Below are 20,200 nucleotides of genomic sequence, written 5' to 3' on the forward strand. Positions count from 1 at the left end.
ACTATTTTTGTTGACCTTTGTCCATGGAAGGTCCCTGCAAAATTTCATTGAAATTGGTTCAGGGGTTTTGGAGAAGAAGTCGAAAATGTAAATTGTTTACGGACGCACGACGGACGACGGACGACGGACGACGGACGACGGACGACGACGGACAAAAGGCGATCGCAATAGGTCACTTGAGACTTTGTCTCAGGTGACCTAATAAAATATAACACTGCAGAGCATGTTTATTGGTCAAGCTGAATACAAACAGTACAGATATATTGGTATACCGGTCAGTTGTAACCCCAGATGTTCTACTTAAAGAGACTGGACATCTGTCATCTGACCCAAATAGTTTGGACTAACAGTCCAAACATACTAATAGGTACAAAATATGTACTTAACACACAAACAGATGATAGGTTTGACATTTCTAAACACCTGTTACACCAGATCAAGTACTAATCAGTAATAATGAAACAATTATACATCAAAACGTTATAGAATGGCTCACATGGAATGTATTAAAGGACAAGTTAACTGAGAGAGGCTAATTACAACTCTACACAGATATAGTGTCAATATTGTATAATGAGTTTTTATAAAGGTAGGGTGGCCTTATACATCAACTTAATGGATCTACCCCAGTAAGTGCTCTACGGAGAAGATACATGGTGATTATTCTGTACACCAGTAAGTGCTATACGGAGAAGATACATGGGGATGTACATTCCGTACTCCCGTAAGTGCTCTACGGAGAAGATACATGTGGATGTACATTCTGTACCCCAGTAAGTGCTCTATGGAGAAGATACATGGTGATTATTCTGTACACCAGTAAGGGCTCTACGGAGAAGATACATGGGGATGTACATTCTGTACACCAGTAAGTGCTCTACGGAGAAGATACACGGTGATTATTCTGTACACCAGTAAGTGCTATACGGAGAAGATACATGGGGATGTACATTCCGTACTCCCGTAAGTGCTCTACGGAGAAGATACATGTGGATGTACATTCTGTACCCCAGTAAGTGCTCTATGGAGAAGATACATGGTGATTATTCTGTCCCCTAGTAAGTGCTCTACGGAGAAGATACATGTGGATGTACATTCTGTACCCCAGTAAGTGCTCTACTGAGAAGATACATGGTGATTATTCTGTACACCAGTAAGTGCTATACGGAGAAGATACATGGGGATGTACATTCCGTACTCCCGTAAGTGCTCTACGGAGAAGATACATGTGGATGTACATTCTGTACCCCAGTAAGTGCTCTATGGAGAAGATACATGGGGATTATTCTGTAGCCCAGTAAGTGCTCCACGGAGAAGATACATCGGGATGTACATTCTGTACCCCAGTAAGTGCTCTATGGAGAAGATACATGGGGATTATTCTGTACCCCAATAAGTGCTCTACGGAGAAGATACATGGCGATTATTCTGTACACCAGTAAGTGCTCTTCGGAGAAGATACATGGTGATTATTCTGTCCCCTAGTAAGTGCTCTACGGAGAAGATACATCGGGATGTACATTCTGTACCCCAGTAAGTGCTCTACTGAGAAGATACATGGTGATTATTCTGTACCCTAGTAAGTGCTCTACGGAGAAGATACATGGGTATTATTCTGTACCCCAGTAAGTGCTCTTCGGAGAAGATACATGGTGATTATTCTGTACCCAAGTAAGTGCTCTACGGAGAAGATACATCGGGATGTACATTCTGTACCCCAGTAAGTGCTCTATGGAGAAGATACATGGTGATTATTCTGTACCCCAGTACGTGCTCTACGGAGAAGATACATGGTGATTATTCTGTACATCAGTAAGTGCTCTACGGAGAAGATACACGGTGATTATTCTGTACACCAGTAAGTGCTATACGGAGAAGATACATGGGGATGTACATTCCGTACTCCCGTAAGTGCTCTACGGAGAAGATACATGTGGATGTACATTCTGTACCCCAGTAAGTGCTCTATGGAGAAGATACATGGTGATTATTCTGTACACCAGTAAGTGCTATACGGAGAAGATACATGGGGATGTACATTCCGTACTCCCGTAAGTGCTCTACGGAGAAGATACATGTGGATGTACATTCTGTACCCCAGTAAGTGCTCTACTGAGAAGATACATGGTGATTATTCTGTACATCAGTAAGTGCTCTACGGAGAAGATACATGGGGATGTACATTCCGTACTCCCGTAAGTGCTCTACGGAGAAGATACATGTGGATGTACATTCTGTACCCCAGTAAGTGCTCTACTGAGAAGATACATGGTGATTATTCTGTACATCAGTAAGTGCTCTACGGAGAAGATACATGGGGATGTACATTCCGTACTCCCGTAAGTGCTCTACGGAGAAGATACATGTGGATGTACATTCTGTACCCCAGTAAGTGCTCTACTGAGAAGATACATGGTGATTATTCTGTACATCAGTAAGTGCTCTACGGAGAAGATACATGGGGATGTACATTCTGTATGCATGATTGACCAATAGTTATGAGGATTTCCATTCAATACAAAATGTTTTTTTAGAGTAACAACACTGAATTATATTGCAGGCGCTACAGACTTTAAAACATGTATTAATAACTTGTAGAAATGTGAAACATCAGCTAACTGTAACAGGTTTTGAATTGAATTCCAGATCCTTTACGACTGTGTCTGAGTTAAACTACAGTCACATAGACATAGTGTGTGTTGACACCCAAGTTTGTATCTTGAGGACAAATACGAAAGAAGTGAGACCTCGGAGCAGACAATCCATGACAAAATCTGCAAAGCCTCATGGTCAACTTTATTTCACCTGAAACAACTTATGTTTCAGTTACACTTGCTGAAGTGTTAAGCTGACAAATCATCAGGTGCTGACTGTCCTGACAAAGCCTCATTTATAAGGATCCCGTTCCACTGAATCAGGTCCCCAGCAGTGCTGTCCACAGGGACAGACCCCAGACAGGCTGACGGAATCCTCCTCCTCGTAAATCTGTATGTTACACTGGACACTCACACAGGGTTTATCATTGTGTCACAAAACATTCTACCCGAAACATTAAACCCCAAACCTGGCGTCCACCCAAATATTTAAACTTCACATCTGTCATCCCTAACTATTGTCCTATTTGATACTGGTAACGTTAGGATTTGAGATGTTATGTATTCAAAAACAGGTCTTATATTTCTGAATGGTTTTGGTTCATTCAGCACATTGTATTTTCTACATGTATAATGGTAAACACAGCAATATCGCCATTGTTAGAGTCTTGTTTTATCAATAAACACACATTTACAGACTCAGCAATGTTTACAGACGGTTTAAATCAGGAGCTCAGGTTTTAAAGGGTACAGGTAAAAAGATGGCCTTTAGGTGTTAGCTACACAGAGGCATACCAATAAAAAACAATTTTAAATGGCAATTTTGAAATGAACATTTTGTTTTCCTTGTAACCATATCGGGATTTAGGCCATTTATAACCAATGACTTTGATGACTGAGAACCAGACTTAGTTATTCCAACTTATAACATAAAACTTTATTAGGCATGGGTTTAATACAACCTTTTCGTTAGGTTTCTATGATGTTAAATGTAATAGGTATAAGCAGCAACATCTATTATATCAACCCCTAGCTACCCTATCAATCTCCGACACAGCTAATGAGTGTTGCTATAATTAGGATCAGCTGTCCATAAAATACATATGTTAACTAATAGATCCTCTCCTATGAATCAGTCAAGATGTATATGGCTGTGTATCACAATGACGCACTGGTTCTAATTTACAGATAATAATTGGTCTTTACTTGCCTTTGTCATGTGACGATTGATTAAAACTGGAATAGCAAAATCAAAGGTTTATGATCAGCTATGTTATAATAATTATTTTAATCTTAGCCATCTTCTGCTGTCACAGATCAAGCTCTATGATGAAGCGGTGAGTACCTATATCTACAGCAGAGTTCTGAGTTGTACCCTGAGCCAGACCACTTTCTACACAGCTATATATAGAAATCAAATTCACTTTCAGCAAATTTTCAAAGAAGAAAAAAAAGCACTACTGGAGGATATAACCCCTGTGGTAGCTGCTGTTCACATCACAGAACTGAAACAGACATTTACTGGAGGATATAACCCCTGTGGTAGCTGCTGTTCACATCACAGAACTGAAACAGACATTTACTGGAGGATATAACCCCTGTGGTAGCTGCTGTTCACATCACAGAACTGAAACAGACATTTACTGGAGGATATAACCCCTGTGGTAGCTGCTGTTCACATCACAGAACTGAAACAGACATTTACTGGAGGATATAACCCCTGTGGTAGCTGCTGTTCACATCACAGAACTGAAACAGACATTTACTGGAGGATATAACCCCTGTGGTAGCTGCTGTTCACATCACAGAACTGAAACAGACATTTACTGGAGGATATAACCCCTGTGGTAGCTGCTGTTCACATCACAGAACTGAAACAGACATTTACTGGAGGATATAACCCCTGTGGTAGCTGCTGTTCACATCACAGAACTGAAACAGACATTTACTGGAGGATATAACCCCTGTGGTAGCTGCTGTTCACATCACAGAACTGAAACAGACATTTACTGGAGGATATAACCCCTGTGGTAGCTGCTGTTCACATCACAGAACTGAAACAGACATTTACTGGAGGATATAACCCCTGTGGTAGCTGCTGTTCACATCACAGAACTGAAACAGACATTTACTGGAGGATATAACCCCTGTGGTAGCTGCTGTTCACATCACAGAACTGAAACAGACATTTACTGGAGGATATAACCCCTGTGGTAGCTGCTGTTCACATCACAGAACTGAAACAGACATTTACTGGAGGATATAACCCCTGTGGTAGCTGCTGTTCACATCACAGAACTGAAACAGACATTTACTGGAGGATATAACCCCTGTGGTAGCTGCTGTTCACATCACAGAACTGAAACAGACATTTACTGGAGGATATAACCCCTGTGGTAGCTGCTGTTCACATCACAGAACTGGAACAGACATTTATTGGAGGATACCAACTCTGTGGTATCAATTTCAGAGCTTTTATACATCAAGTTAAGTGGGAATCATTGGGTCTGGTAGATTTGTGTTGGCTAGCTGCTGTGTGGTATACTGGGTGTGGGGCTAAGCTGTATGATTGACCGACGAGGTAATGGGACAGACAGAAGTGTTACCTCACTGTTACTCTCAGAGGGGCAGCGCCTCAGTTACATACCCTCAGAGGCTGAGGATGGAGTACATTATAAACAGTTACTCTACCAGACAGTAACAACAGCCAATACTCAACACAAACAGATGTTACCAATGAATGTTGTCTATGGGTTTGTACCAGAATTTCTATACTGAATTAACATGTTTTTTCCTTTGTTATTTCAATATTTCTCTATTTTTCAATGGCAGTATTTCAAACAAGTCTTTAAAATCTATCAAACTTTTCTATTTCACTAGTACAATAAACAGGAGCCATTATGGCAAAGTAAGTAATTTTGCGTGTTTCATTGAATAAATATATATATATAATTATATTTTTCCTCTACCTCAGCTTTTCTTATATTTTGTCTAGCCATCCCCATTACCGTGTAATTGCTTCCCTAATCAACCACACCGCAGACTTGGGGCCTACCTTTCATAGCTCCGATGATGGTCGCCAGGGGTTTCTTGGACTTTCCATTTTGTGGTGTGCCCTTCACAGTCATCAGTATGTTACATTTATCCATCTTACTAAATTGTTCTGTCAAGTCACGTTTAAATCACATCCAGCTCAAGGCATGACACTATACCGTACATTTCCATCTCTACTGAAGCCCTCACCAACATAAAATGCAAGTGCAGAGTGCTATCTGCTCCGTCATCACACTACAACATGCATGTATGTCCGAGTTTTTGTTTGACGCGGAGCCTGCTATCAGACAGAACAGGTGAGTTACAACAACTGTGTTACACTCACTTTTTATACAACCTTCATCAAATAAAGAGTGCACTTCTCAAAAAGTTTTAACAAAATGTCTTCGCTGCCAAAAAGTATTTCCCACAAAATATTCCAAATTCCGCTGTAGGGTTTGCGACTGCTGGAATGTTGAGAGTGAACGCGGAGACCTACAACTCACACAGAACATCCACGTTAACTGTATCCTCGTGTGATTACTTAGACAACATTGTCGTACTTGTCATCAACAAACCGTGCAACATCACTATACACTATTCCTGCTAATGTTGGCCGTTATTTCACAGACCCAAAAAAAATCTAGACCGATAGATATACCAGACATCAAAGTCTCTACTAGGCCAAAGTATCAAATTTTGAAACCTGTAATATAGACCAAGAGATACAATAATCAAACTACCTACTAGGCCAAGGGATCTAATGTTGAAACTAGGCCACAAAGATTCAATTTCAAAATGGTTTCTAGGCTAAAAATTCCTCCGGTGATAAAATCCAAGGTAAATTTTGATTTTAAGAATTGTATGATCTGATGCTGAGAGTAGTCCAGTAATGTCCAGGAATATCGGTTAAAACCAGCTTTAACATACAAAACAATACAAGCTATATTTTTGTTATCAGAATCCTCCTCCCAAGCTATTCCTTCAAATAGGAATTATCACACATCGTTAGCAAATGGAATTGTCATTTATAGACAGACAGCAACATGTCAGTTAAATCCAGATTTGTCTACTAGGGCCGACCAGACTGCTGAGTGTAGTTTTAAATACTGGTCAATGGTTTGTTGTCCCTTTAACTCAGTCCCGAAGACGGTGGGTGTCAATCAATTGGGCCTGACGAACCAGTAAGACTCCTCCCGGTCCGAGGTAAAGTGTTCTACCGAGCCATATTTGCGTTGCTCCATTTCAGATAAAGCTCCTAAATGGTACCCAAACTTTATGATACACACTCAGCAGGTTTATTGTACCCTCGAGATAACACGGTCCTGTCCACACTCTCTCAGAGAGATAATTACACAAGTGATATTCCTTCAGCACTTCACTCGCAGGTTGTTGACTTTTAAAACACTAAATCATGCATAAAGCTTTCTGAAATATTGGGAAAGATTTAAAAGAGTCACATAATCCGTTTGAATGTCTGGTGAATGTTTCTTTCAGCCTTCAGAACGGAGCAGACTAGAACGTTTATCCCACACTGTCTGTGGATATCACACCTCGCTGCGTCAGACAGTCTGCACACCTGAGTTTTACCTGTATGCACAAACGTTATTCAGGCAATCACTTCCAATTTGAACCTACGTTTTTATATTTATTTACGTTAATTAATACAAACAGATTCCTGATGTTGATCTGTACGTGGGTGTATTATACAATTGATCGAATCTTATGTTAAATAAAAGTTTTTGGCTAAGATCCACACCTTTCATTTATAGCGGATACCATTCAATTGAATACACAGTTAAATATCGGTGAGAAGCATGTCTGTGTTGCAAGATTAACTGCTCATAATAACTAAGATTCTGTTCATCTGTGAAAGTCTGTCTGGGATTAAAAAACAGAACTGAGAAAAACTGTTAAACCTTGCATATCACAGAAAGAGGCGTGTAGAAGTCTGGGTTCTCAGGTGTGTCGCACCAATGTTTTATAACACCCGTGTTTACCTGTAAACTTCCTGAGAACGCTACGATCATGGTCACTATATTGACACAGGGTGGAAATGTTGTAATTTCACTTTTCACCAGCATGTAATAGGTCACCAGCTGTATCTCCAGTGGGGGCCTCACCACTTTCACACCCTAGTCAGCAGAGTTTAGCAGTAGAATCAACAACAAACTTGCTTTAAACTCCAATCAGGAATTACAGCACTCAGTCAACTAATCCAATTCATGACAACCATCTACTTAGATAGTTCACAAACTTTTGGTAGCTTTCTGATCTTTAATCTTTGTTAAACATTTAAATAAATGCTGACAGAAGGAATACAGGTGAAGTGTCTCTAATCTTGCTCCGTCGCGTATTTTTGAGTGTCCGTTCAGTAGACCTTGTGAAGGAATACAGGTAAAGTGTCTCTAATATTGCTCGGTCGAATATTTTTGAGTGTCCGTTCAGTCTACTCTGTTGAATTTTGTGTGTAGACGTTTCATGATTATGTACACAACCTATAGCTTACCTGGCCAAGAATTGAAACAAATCAATACCAAATGACCCGGTAATGAGAATGGTTGTGACGGTGGACAGGAGAGTCAGGTTGAAACGTTTGGTCCAGTTCTACGTAAATCACAGTGCCAAAGTCCCTCTAATACAATAGCTTCATCTTTATCTTATCTGTCGAGCCATTTATTTTGTTGTGACAAGCGTCCACGAGATTCCAGGTATATCTATATACCTCGACCTCACAGGTAACAGTCTGTATACAGAGTAGAACAAATACACCTTTGTATCAATGAAAGTCGTTAGTATATACGACCTTGCATACCAAGGATAGAAAGTCTCCCACACGTAATTATCTAGTAATGCTATACCTATTGGGAGTTCCCTTAGAGTCTGAGCTTGTATGCCTTGTCTAGTAATGCTATACCTAATGGGAGTTCCCTTAGGGTCTGAGCTTGTATGCTTCGTCTGGTAATGCTATACCTAATGGGAGTTCCCTTAGAGTCTGAGCTTGTATGCTTCGTCTAGTAAGGCTATACCTAATGGGAGTTCCCTTAGAGTCTGAGCTCGTATGCTTCGTCTAGTAATGCTATACCTAATGGGACGTTCCCTTAGGGTCTGTGCTTGTATGCTTCGACTAGTAATGCTATACCTAATGGGAGTTCCCTTAGAGTCTGAGCTTGTATGCTTCGTCTAGTAAGGCTATACCTAATGGGAGTTCCCTTAGAGTCTGAGCTTGTATGCTTCGTCTAGTAAGGCTATACCTAATGGGAGTTCCCTTAGAGTCTGAGCTCGTATGCTTCGTCTAGTAATGCTATACCTAATGGGACGTTCCCTTAGGGTCTGTGCTTGTATGCTTCGACTAGTAATGCTATACCTAATGGGAGTTCCCTTAGAGTCTGAGCTTGTATGCTTCGTCTAGTAAGGCTATACCTAATGGGAGTTCCCTTAGAGTCTGAGCTTGTATGCTTCGTCTAGTAAGGCTATACCTAATGGGAGTTCCCTTAGAGTCTGAGCTTGTATGCTTCGTCTAGTCATGCTATACCTAATGGGAGTTCCCTTAGAGTCTGAGCTTGTATGCTTCGTCTAGTAAGGCTATACCTAATGGGAGTTCCCTTAGAGTCTGAGCTTGTATGCTTCGTCTAGTAAGGCTATACCTAATGGGAGTTCCCTTAGAGTCTGAGCTTGTATGCTTCGTCTAGTCATGCTATACCTAATGGGAGTTCCCTTAGAGTCTGAGCTCGTATGCTTCGTCTAGTAATGCTATACCTAATGGGACATTCCCTTAGGGTCTGAGCTTGTATGCTTCGTCTGGTAATGCTATACCTAATGGGAGTTCCCTTAGAGTCTGAGCTTGTATGCTTCGTCTAGTAAGGCTATACCTAATGGGAGTTCCCTTAGAGTCTGAGCTTGTATGCTTCGTCTAGTAAGGCTATACCTAATGGGAGTTCCCTTAGAGTCTGAGCTCGTATGCTTCGTCTAGTAATGCTATACCTAATGGGATTTCCCTTAGGGTCTGAGCTTGTATGCTTCGTCTGGTAATGCTATACCTAATGGGAGTTCCCTTAGAGTCTGAGCTTGTATGCTTCGTCTAGTAAGGCTATACCTAATGGGAGTTCCCTTAGAGTCTGAGCTTGTATGCTTCGTCTAGTAAGGCTATACCTAATGGGAGTTCCCTTAGAGTCTGAGCTTGTATGCTTCGTCTAGTAATGCTATACCTAATGGGACGTTCCCTTAGGGTCTGTGCTTGTATGCTTCGACTAGTAATGCTATACCTAATGGGAGTTCCCTTAGGGTCTGAGCTTGTATGCTTTGTGTAAAATCTTCCAGGTGGAAAATGAGGACCAGACAAATGTGCCAGGAATAATTTCCAGAATTAATAATACATCATAATCTGCTTCACATCAAAGTCAGCATGGTAAGAATAGGATGTATCCAGGCGCAAGGAGCGTTACAATGAATTTCCCCAGGAAAATATGACAAATCAATTATCAGGTGAAAATTAAAAATTAGTTTCCAGGTATGATAGAGTCACAGATTTAGGAGTCCCCAGAATAGGTTTGCATGTGCATCCACAGCAGGTGGAGCTATTTACAGTGGAGTGTATACTACTAGCTGGTCCTATAATTGTAGACATACACACAATGCTCCATTCTACAGCTGTTCACACTAATATACAAGTCCATCAATATTTCATTGACCTCAGCAGTTTTCTTCTTGCTCCTCCCCCAACAGTAGTCTTCCTTCACATGTAGGGTAGATGTTTATTATTACTCTCCTCCCCAGGGCCGGAATGCCCTTCACCGTCAATGATTGTCAACTGAGCTTAGGGCTGTAAGGCAGTCACTGATCACACAGAGCCGTCAGGGAGTCACTGACACAGGTGACCAGTTCACCCACAGCATATATAACAGCTGGTATAACCAGACCCCACTAATTGTGTGCAAGTCGTATACCGATAATTGAAAAGCATGGAATATCGCAGAAAAGCTATTACTGTAGCAATTATTATAAGTCTGAGAGCATCACAGGAAGTCACCAAACCACAAACATGTAGGCCTGCCACAGCAGTAATATTCTGGGGACTAGCCTTCAGGATAGGACATGTATATAATATTCTGGGGACTACCCTTCAGAATAGGACATCGTGATATATAATATTCCGTGGAGTATCAGACAGTACTCGGCTAGTTAATGCTACAGCCTCTGTATCTGTATGCTATAAGATACCACAGCCAAGGTTCTCCTTCATGTCCAACACATCTTTCGGTAGCACCTTTAGAACAATGGCTGACCTGATCCGTTAATCACCTCCAAGACAAGTTGCTGTTCCAGCCTTGAACACATTCCAATACATCTGATATTATCTCTGGGAACTGGACATGTTGGTAAACTGCAGTGTAGATTGTAGGTACTCCACGTAGCTTGTTATGCTGTTGGTAAACTGTACAGTGTAGATTGTAGGTACTCCACGTAGCTTGTTATGCTGTTGGTAAACTGTACAGTGTAGATTGTAGGTACTCCACGTAGCTTGTTATGCTGTTGGTAAACTGTACAGTGTAGATTGTAGGTACTCCACGTAGCTTGTTATGCTGTTGGTAAACTGTACAGTGTAGATTGTAGGTACTCCACGTAGCTTGTTATGCTGTTGGTAAACTGTACAGTGTAGATTGTAGGTACTCCACGTAGCTTGTTATGCTGTTGGTAAACTGTACAGTGTAGATTGTAGGTACTCCACGTAGCTTGTTATGCTGTTGGTAAACTGTACAGTGTAGATTGTAGGTACTCCACGTAGCTTGTTATGCTGTTGGTAAACTGTACAGTGTAGATTGTAGGTACTCCACGTAGCTTGTTATGCTGTTGGTAAACAGTGCAGTGTAGATTGTAGGTACTCCACGTAGCTTGTTATGCTGTTGGTAAACTGTACAGTGTAGATTGTAGGTACTCCACGTAGCTTGTTATGCTGTTGGTAAACTGTACAGTGTAGATTGTAGGTACTCCACGTAGCTTGTTATGCTGTTGGTAAACTGTACAGTGTAGATTGTAGGTACTCCACGTAGCTTGTTATGCTGTTGGTAAACTGTACAGTGTAGATTGTAGGTACTCCACGTAGCTTGTTATGCTGTTGGTAAACTGTACAGTGTAGATTGTAGGTACTCCACGTAGCTTGTTATGCTGTTGGTAAACTGTACAGTGTAGATTGTAGGTACTCCACGTAGCTTGTTATGCTGTTGGTAAACTGTACAGTGTAGATTGTAGGTACTCCACGTAGCTTGTTATGCTGTTGTTTTATACTAATAAGAACTGTGCTAGTACCCCACTTTCGTGTCAGTCTGTATCAGAAACATTGGAGTCCACACCTCGTGTCCTGTCTATACCTATATACTGATCTCCTTACCAGTCTGTATACCTACATACACTACTTATGACCCTGTACCTAGACTCAGTACATTCTCCACCACACATGTTACATGCCATCAATATTCAACATGTTCTACACAACACAATTTTACACAATATTGGAGAATTCCATTGTTATGACACTCAAAAATCAATCACATGTATTCTTATTGTAGGGGCCCTGTTTTAGACGAATTATTATTTTCTGTAGGTGCATCATTTCATAATTTCATAATCTGTCCATATTAACTCATTTACCTCTTAAATTTCACAATAAACTTTTCCAACCTTTGAATTAGAAGTGTTCAAATGTGTCTCCAGGGGTGAATGAGGTAAGGTGTCCTGTGTGAGGGAAATATTGCTAAAGCCAGCTGAATAAAGGTCAAGGTTGACATGTACAATCCCTGTGAAATCAAGATCAGTTTTCGATTATAATCAGAGTCAAGGCTATCACAGACTTAATGTAACCAAGGTCAAGGTCATAACACACTACCCTACAATGACCATGGTAATGTTCAGCACACTATCTAAAGGTGACCAAGATTTCACACCCTGTTACACGCTCCTCTCCATAGCCAATCCTGGCTGTCATGGTTTCTGGCTGTCATGGTCTAGATGTATAGACGCGTGTGTAACATCGGAATCCTCCATAACAGCAGCAGACCGGATCTGTTTTGGTGCTGTGCTGGTTATGGCTGAGTTATAGCAGTAATATTGGAACCCTGACTCATCGTCTTTATTGATTCCAGCTACATCTATTCCCCAAACTGTTGATCTCTCCATCTATTCACATTTCCATCCATTAATAATACAGAACTGTTTAGCCTGGTAGCATTCCAACCATTGGCCACCAATCTTGTTCTGATATTCCTAAAAACTATCTCATTACTGCTGTATACAGATCAATGAAAACATGCATAATACAGATCAATGAATACATGTAACTATACAAAAGCCTGCATAGGGAAATGTGTGTGGTACGTTCTAGTAGGAACTCTGCCCTGGTTGTTCTGGTCTACCTAGCTGTATAAATTTACACCACAATGGGGTTAGTAATGCCGAGGGAAATTTGTCTTACTTCAGTGGTATCAAGCATTGAAAAGATTATTTTTGTAAAATCTTTAGGCAGAGTAGTCTCACCAACCCCTATTATGACAGACAAAGGATTAATATGATTTTCAAAATAAACGCGGGATATTCTTTAAGAGAAATAGAACCTTAAACTCTAAATGAAAATTCTTTGTGAGAAATAGAATCTGAAACTCCAGAATCTGAAACTCTAGGTACAGTTCTTACATTGTCCACTGTTTGAGGAAACCTATACATTTGAACGATGACTAAGCTGATATATTTAGTAACCGTTACAGTATCTAAAGATGACTGGTACAATATAACACTCCCCTATCAACTCTTCAATTACTTTCCCATCTCAGCACTAATCTTCCCCAATACACCATTCATATCACAGATAACAGCTACATGGCTGTACATATATTATACACCCCTACTGGGATAGAACTGCTTAGCATGACAGCCATGTGCACACTACAACATACCTTTAGTAGAAAGTCTTTTACAAGGAGGCAACTTGTTACTGTAATGTTACAGAATACTGAAGGGATCTACCCGACAAGATCTGACTGCACTTCAAGTTTCAAATTAGATCCAATTGAAACCCTATTTAGTAGATTTGACAAAATTTGCAAGGATGGTAAATTTGAAAAAAGATTTCATGCAGAAATTGGATCCCACTTCCAGACCTTAAAAGCAGATAGAAGAGGAAAGCAAGATATTCAAACCACTCATTTAAATCTTGAAAGGTATTTCTCTCTATACTTTTATGTGACAGGGTAATTTTCAATTAAAAAATTTCCAGTTTAGAAATACACTTTGAATTTGACTGCCTTTGATAAAGTACCTTGTTCTGTTAGAAAATAAAACATGAGTATGACATGTATACAAGAATGTTCAACACAGGTTGACAGGGTTATCTAAGCCTGCTAACACATGGTGTGGCTTTACATGTACAGCTATATAGTATATAGCCATGTTCTCATCAGCATTTAGGAACATGATGGTGCTGCATGATCATAGAGAAAACATAAAAACCCACAATTATCTGGATTTTATACGATCAACATGGAATAAGATAGTGTTGTCTGGGTCACAATAAACATGTGTTCATGATACTAACACATCCAGACACCAAGTTAACTCATTCACCCCTGAAATTTTATAATGAACTATTCCATCCTTTGAATTGGAAGAGTTCACATGTGTCTTTAGGGGTGAATGAGTTAGAGGCTGGTCGACAGACAGGTTCTCTACAGCACGTAACTAGGGGATGTGTAACAACAGGTAAAAAGGACCCCCATTACTGGCCAAGTCATATTTTATTTAATAAAACAACAAAGAATTGGACCCAAGATTCTCTTACTTTTCAGAAATTATCGGGGTTTAAATGTCCCTGTAACAGCCAGGGTTTATCAAGACTAAAATCAGCTTCATACAGGTGAATGATGACATTATTGATCACTATCATGTATTTTTAATATATTACCAATACAATCATTAATCAACATGCAAAGACTGGTCTTAGCTGGTTCCCGAGAAGTGTTATATAACACTACAGGTTGGTGCCAAGTTTTAATGTGACCCAGTGAAGGTTACCAGACAAGCTTTTATGTGATCCAGTGAAGGTTACCAGACAAGGTTTTATGTGACCCTGTGAAGGTTTTACCAGACAAGGTTTTATGTGACCCAGTGAAGGTTACCAGACAAGCTTGTATGTGACCCAGTGAAGGTTACCAGACAAGGTTTTATGTGACCCAGTGAAGGTTATCAGAAAAGGTTTTATGTGACCCTGTTTAGGTTACCAGACAAGCTTTTATGTGACCCAGTGAAGGTTACCAGACAAGCTTTTTTATGTGACCCAGTAAAGCTTACCAGACAAGGTTTTATGTGACCCAGTGAAGGTTACCAGACAAGGTTTTATGTGACCAAGTGAAGGTTACCGGACAAGCTTTTATGTGACCCAGTGAAGGTTACCAGACAAGCTTTTATGTGACCCAGTGAAGGTTACCAGACAAGTTTCAGTACCTGACTTGGTGAATCAGACCTGGTGACAACTTTAGGTACCTGAGCTATCTTTTGTAATCCTCTTTTTTATGGTCCCTAATTTTTCATATGGGTTTGCCAACATTGTTATTTTAATTAATGGGACCATTTTTTGTTTGTGGATATAATTCACAGCTAGTCCCATGGCACAGTGCTACAGTAAGGATGGGTTGCATTTTTGGAGAAGTTTTACTGTAAAAATCATGAAAATTAGAAACCCTAAAAAATCCCCCTTTGCAGCATGTGCCAGCTAGGTTTCCCTGTCTCCTAATTTTTCTTTGCCATCAAAAAATATAAATTTCAGTAAGTATGGAGCTACACTCATACTTTCCTAGTTCTCCGATGTGCATTGTTTAACAGAGAAGAACCCAGTCACTATACATAATGGCATATGTTCCTTACCATAGTCCACCCAAATCAACTTTGATCACCCTTGACTACTAAATGTCACTACTTGAGACAACACAGTATGACTGTGAAATATGGGCCTCAGACGCATCCTACTCAATCAAGATTCTCCTATCATAAAGTAATTTAAGTATACAACTAAAGAGACCTACTCGGAGTTTCTGTGGACAGGACATTAGCTTCAGCTCTGTCCACTCTATAGTGTTGAGATTTACTGTGTGATATTGAGATCTTACAACAGTCTCAACAACTACATAAGAGGTAGACAGTCGAAGGCTCAACCTTAACTCAATCACCCCTACATATTCAAACTGGACTTGCCTTCTTTTTGATTTGGTAAGGTTCAAATGTGACTTTAGGGGTGAATGGGTGTCCAGCAGTGACGGATCATCGTCACAGTTTACTGTATCATCTAAATTAGTCTGCTATGAGATACAGACATTATCGTTAAGATTAACCAGGTACCACTGGAATTATTCTGAGATAAAATTATTAGAGACACATTATTGCAAGCTTGGCTAAAGTCCAAACACATGACAAATTGGATATTCCAGACCAATCCCCTGAAACCTTCACAAAACTGGATACAGATCCCAGATAGGGGCGTGTGCGCTGATTACATAACACGGCGTACCTGTACAGAATCTCCCCTGTCAGACCTAACAGGCAGGAGAGAGAGATACATAACTTCTGGTTAATTCACACTTATCTTATACAATCTGACAAACTATACCCAACATTCAGCTCTCTATTTGTCAAGTCAGTTCACATATCTTAATGGTGTACACAGAATGGTGTATACTTCCTGACATAAAAGACTTTTATTTGTAGACCTCAGCAATGACTTTGATTAAATAAAACCTGCTATTCTCTAAACCCCAGCCTTAACCTCACACCTGAAATATTTGGGAATTGAACGCGGGACTGTTCTGTCACATAAGCAAGTAAAGTATCTTCAACTTGAGACAAGTTTTCCCCGAGTTTGTAGTAACAAGGAGATAAAAGACACCGAATACACCTTTCACTATTTGTACAGCTCTCCACTGGAATCTGATATGTACACACTAAGGCCTCACTATAACAGGCCAAGGGTCTTAAGCCTATAGCTGTGTGTAACCAAAACAAAAAACATTTCTACCACAAACTATTCAAAAAAATTTAAAGCCTGCCTTTATCCTGGCAGATTAACTCTCCGAAATAAATCCTTAATGTAACAGATACTACCAGTTAATTAAACACTTGTTGCGTTACATCATCTTACTACTGACAACACTGCTTGTTACCACATATTTTATTCTGTGTAGAAAGAACATTTAATAGCAGGAATGGCCACACTAATAAAGAGAAAATCCCAGCTATACCCTTCAGGGTTTTAATTGTGTGGAAAAAAAGGGACAGTGATATTGAAAGTCTAAATGCTTTTTGTTATTCGAATAATTTTGTATACAATATCTAACCCTCATCAAAGTGTCAAATGTAGTGATCGATATAACTCACCAAGTATCCTATTGACAACATTTTACTACACTTGGCGTCCCTGGCTGTGATTCACCAAGTATCCTATTGACAACATTTTACTATACTTGATGATGACAAAAACAAGATGATGATGATGAAGATGGAAACAAGGATGAAGATGAGGACAGAAACAAGGATGATGATGAGGATGAAGATGAGGACAGACACAAGGATGAGGTGAAGACAAATAAATGATGCTGAAGTGACATGGTGTTGCTATGGAGACGTACCTTCCATCTGGTGTTCATGTTTACGTTGTAAACAATGGATGTCCTCCTTCTGTTGTTGCTGATGTTCAGTGACACTGGCCTTACTCTCTGCTCTCACCTCACGAATCTACAGCAAAGTAACATGCTGTTAACACTGGACCTCCATCATCACAAAAGTTACCCAGTATCACAGCTTCAAACTCAATATCATAGCTTCAAACTCAATATCATAGCTTCAAACTCGATATCATAGCTTCAAACTCAATATCATAGCTTCAAACTCGATATCATAGCTTCAAACTCAATATCATAGCTTCAAACTCGATATCATAGCTTCAAACTCAATATCATAGCTTCAAACTCGATATCATAGCTTCAAACTCAATATCATAGCTTCAAACTCGATATCATAGCTTCAAACTCAATATCATAGCTTCAAACTCGATATCATAGCTTCAAACTCAATAGCATAGCTTCAAACTCGATATCAAAGCTTCAAACTCAATATCATAGCTTCAAACTCGATATCATAGCTTCAAACTCAATATCATAGCTTCAAACTCAATATCATAGCTTCAACAAGAAATTATAATGTAGAACAAAATCAACAATTATTAATAAAAGTTACATGTATTTTCTTAAGTCAAAATGTTATTCACACATACCTGTTTATCTTGGTAGGCTTTTAACCTGGTAATTTCATCTGAGTAGTAATCTTCAGCTAAAATAGAAATAAGAAAGTTTAGTAGGATTGACAGGATTGTCTCCCTTCAACTTCTACACTACCACAGGGATGTATACATGGCAGGATTATCTCCCTTCATACAGAAGAGGAAGGAGTACCTGTCGTAAAAACTGAACTCTCTCCAACATATTCAAGGTTAAAATCTCACAGCCCAAATCTATGGAAATATTTTGCAGGCAGAAAGTGTAAAAAAACCCCACCACAAAATATTAATACATGCTTGAGCAATGTTTGACTCGTGTCTAATACACCACTTGTCTCCTAGACATTGTTGCATTCCAACAGAATTTCAGAAGTTGTACCTCTTTTTCCTCAGCTCATGATCAATGCTCTAAAACATGTCAAAAACACATACATCTTCTTCCTGCTGCTACCAACACTTCTATTTAAACACTGTGTATGGTAAAGAAAACAGCCAGTGTGTATCACAGTAACAATTTGCCCCCCCCTCCCCCCTCCCCATTTTTAAATTAAATGAGGTAAAAATGTATGATTTGTAAAAATGTGTTAGATACTCATTGAGTTACCACAAAAATGCAGGGCTATATGTCATGTTCGTGATGGTAGGAACCACGAACACAGCCACAACCTATGGTAGCTTAATGATGCTGCTAATATTATTGGCCTTGACTACTGATGATTTGTAATATTCTAGCCCTAAAATGTCTTTCATTAGGCTCTGCTGATATTTAGGAAAACTTCTTTGATACAGCAAACATTACCAAATTTTTCCCCAAATAATGAAATATTGCTCAAAATCAGATAGAAACCATCACTGATGTTCCTGATCCTCAATGTCAGATAGAACCCATCATTGATGTTCCTTATCATCAATGTCAGATAGAACCCATCACTGATGTTCCTGATCCTCAATGTCAGACAGAACCCATCACTGATGTTCCTGATCCTCAATATCAGATAGAACCCATCATTGATGTTCCTGATCCTCAATGTCAAAGAGAACCCATCACTGATGTTCCTGATCCTCAATGTCAGAGAGAACCCATCACTGATGTTCCTGATCCTCAATGTCAGATAGAACCCATCACTGATGTTCCTGATCCTCAATGTCAGATAGAACCCATCACTGATGTTCCTGATCCTCAATGTCAGATAGAACCCATCACTGATGTTCCTGATCCTCAATGTCAGATAGAACCCATCACTGATGTTCCTGATCCTCAATGTCAGATAGAACCCATCACTGATGTTCCTGATCCTCAATGTCAGATAGAACCCATCACTGATGTTCCTGATCCTCAATGTCAGATAGAACCCATCACTGATGTTCCTGATCCTCAATGTCAGATAGAACCCATCACTGATGTTCCTGATCCTCAATGTCAGATAGAACCCATCACTGATGTTCCTGATCCTCAATGTCAGATAGAACCCATCACTGATGTTCCTGATCCTCAATGTCAGATAGAACCCATCACTGATGTTCCTGATCCTCAATGTCAGATAGAACCCATCACTGATGTTCCTGATCCTCAATGTCAGATAGAACCCATCATTGATGTTCCTGATCCTCAATGTCAGAGAGAACCCATCACTGATGTTCCTGATCCTCAATGTCAGATAGAACCCATCACTGATGTTCCTGATCCTCAATGTCAGATAGAACCCATCACTGATGTTCCTGATCCTCAATGTCAGATAGAACCCATCACTGATGTTCCTGATCCTCAATGTCAGATAGAACCCATCACTGATGTTCCTGATCCTCAATGTCAGATAGAACCCATCACTGATGTTCCTGATCCTCAATGTCAGATAGAACCCATCACTGATGTTCCTGATCCTCAATGTCAGATAGAACCCATCACTGATGTTCCTGATCCTCAATGTCAGAGAGAATTTGTAAAGAAGACCCGAGGCAAAATGTGCATTAGATATGGTTATATGCATATTATATACCTTTACCTTTGACCCTTAATTGAAATCAACCTAGTTCTCTGTTGTTGCATGGGTGATATGTCTGTGAAATTTTAATAGAAAAGTAGAAGAGAAACAGCATAAGTAATGGTCTTGAATGCATTTCAAAATAAAGAGATGTAGTGACCTTGACCTTTGAACCCAAAAATGGTTAACATTTCTGATATCCTTTAATGGATACTTCTTTAAAATCTTCTGAATGTAATAATAATAATTAATAAATAGAGGTTCTTATATTCCGCTTTATC

General features: G+C 39.7%; 1 protein-coding gene across 4 annotated transcripts in view; it reads right to left on the reverse strand.

Moving 5' to 3' along the window:
• Positions 1 to 20,200, reverse strand: part of LOC110461855 (microtubule-associated tumor suppressor 1 homolog) — a 139,147-nt gene that overhangs the window by 6,949 nt on the left and 111,998 nt on the right. For all 4 annotated transcript variants that reach the window (XM_021515568.1, XM_021515570.1, XM_021515566.1 and 1 more), the window contains 2 exons: positions 17,935 to 17,990; positions 17,291 to 17,396 (listed from right to left, as the gene is read on the reverse strand). In XM_021515568.1, the coding sequence (XP_021371243.1) occupies positions 17,291 to 17,396; positions 17,935 to 17,990 (162 nt within the window). The remainder of the gene's footprint in view (positions 1 to 17,290; positions 17,397 to 17,934; positions 17,991 to 20,200) is intronic.

Source organism: Mizuhopecten yessoensis, unplaced genomic scaffold, assembly GCF_002113885.1.
Source record: "Mizuhopecten yessoensis strain PY_sf001 unplaced genomic scaffold, ASM211388v2 scaffold10687, whole genome shotgun sequence".
Taxonomy (NCBI): domain Eukaryota; kingdom Metazoa; phylum Mollusca; class Bivalvia; order Pectinida; family Pectinidae; genus Mizuhopecten; species Mizuhopecten yessoensis.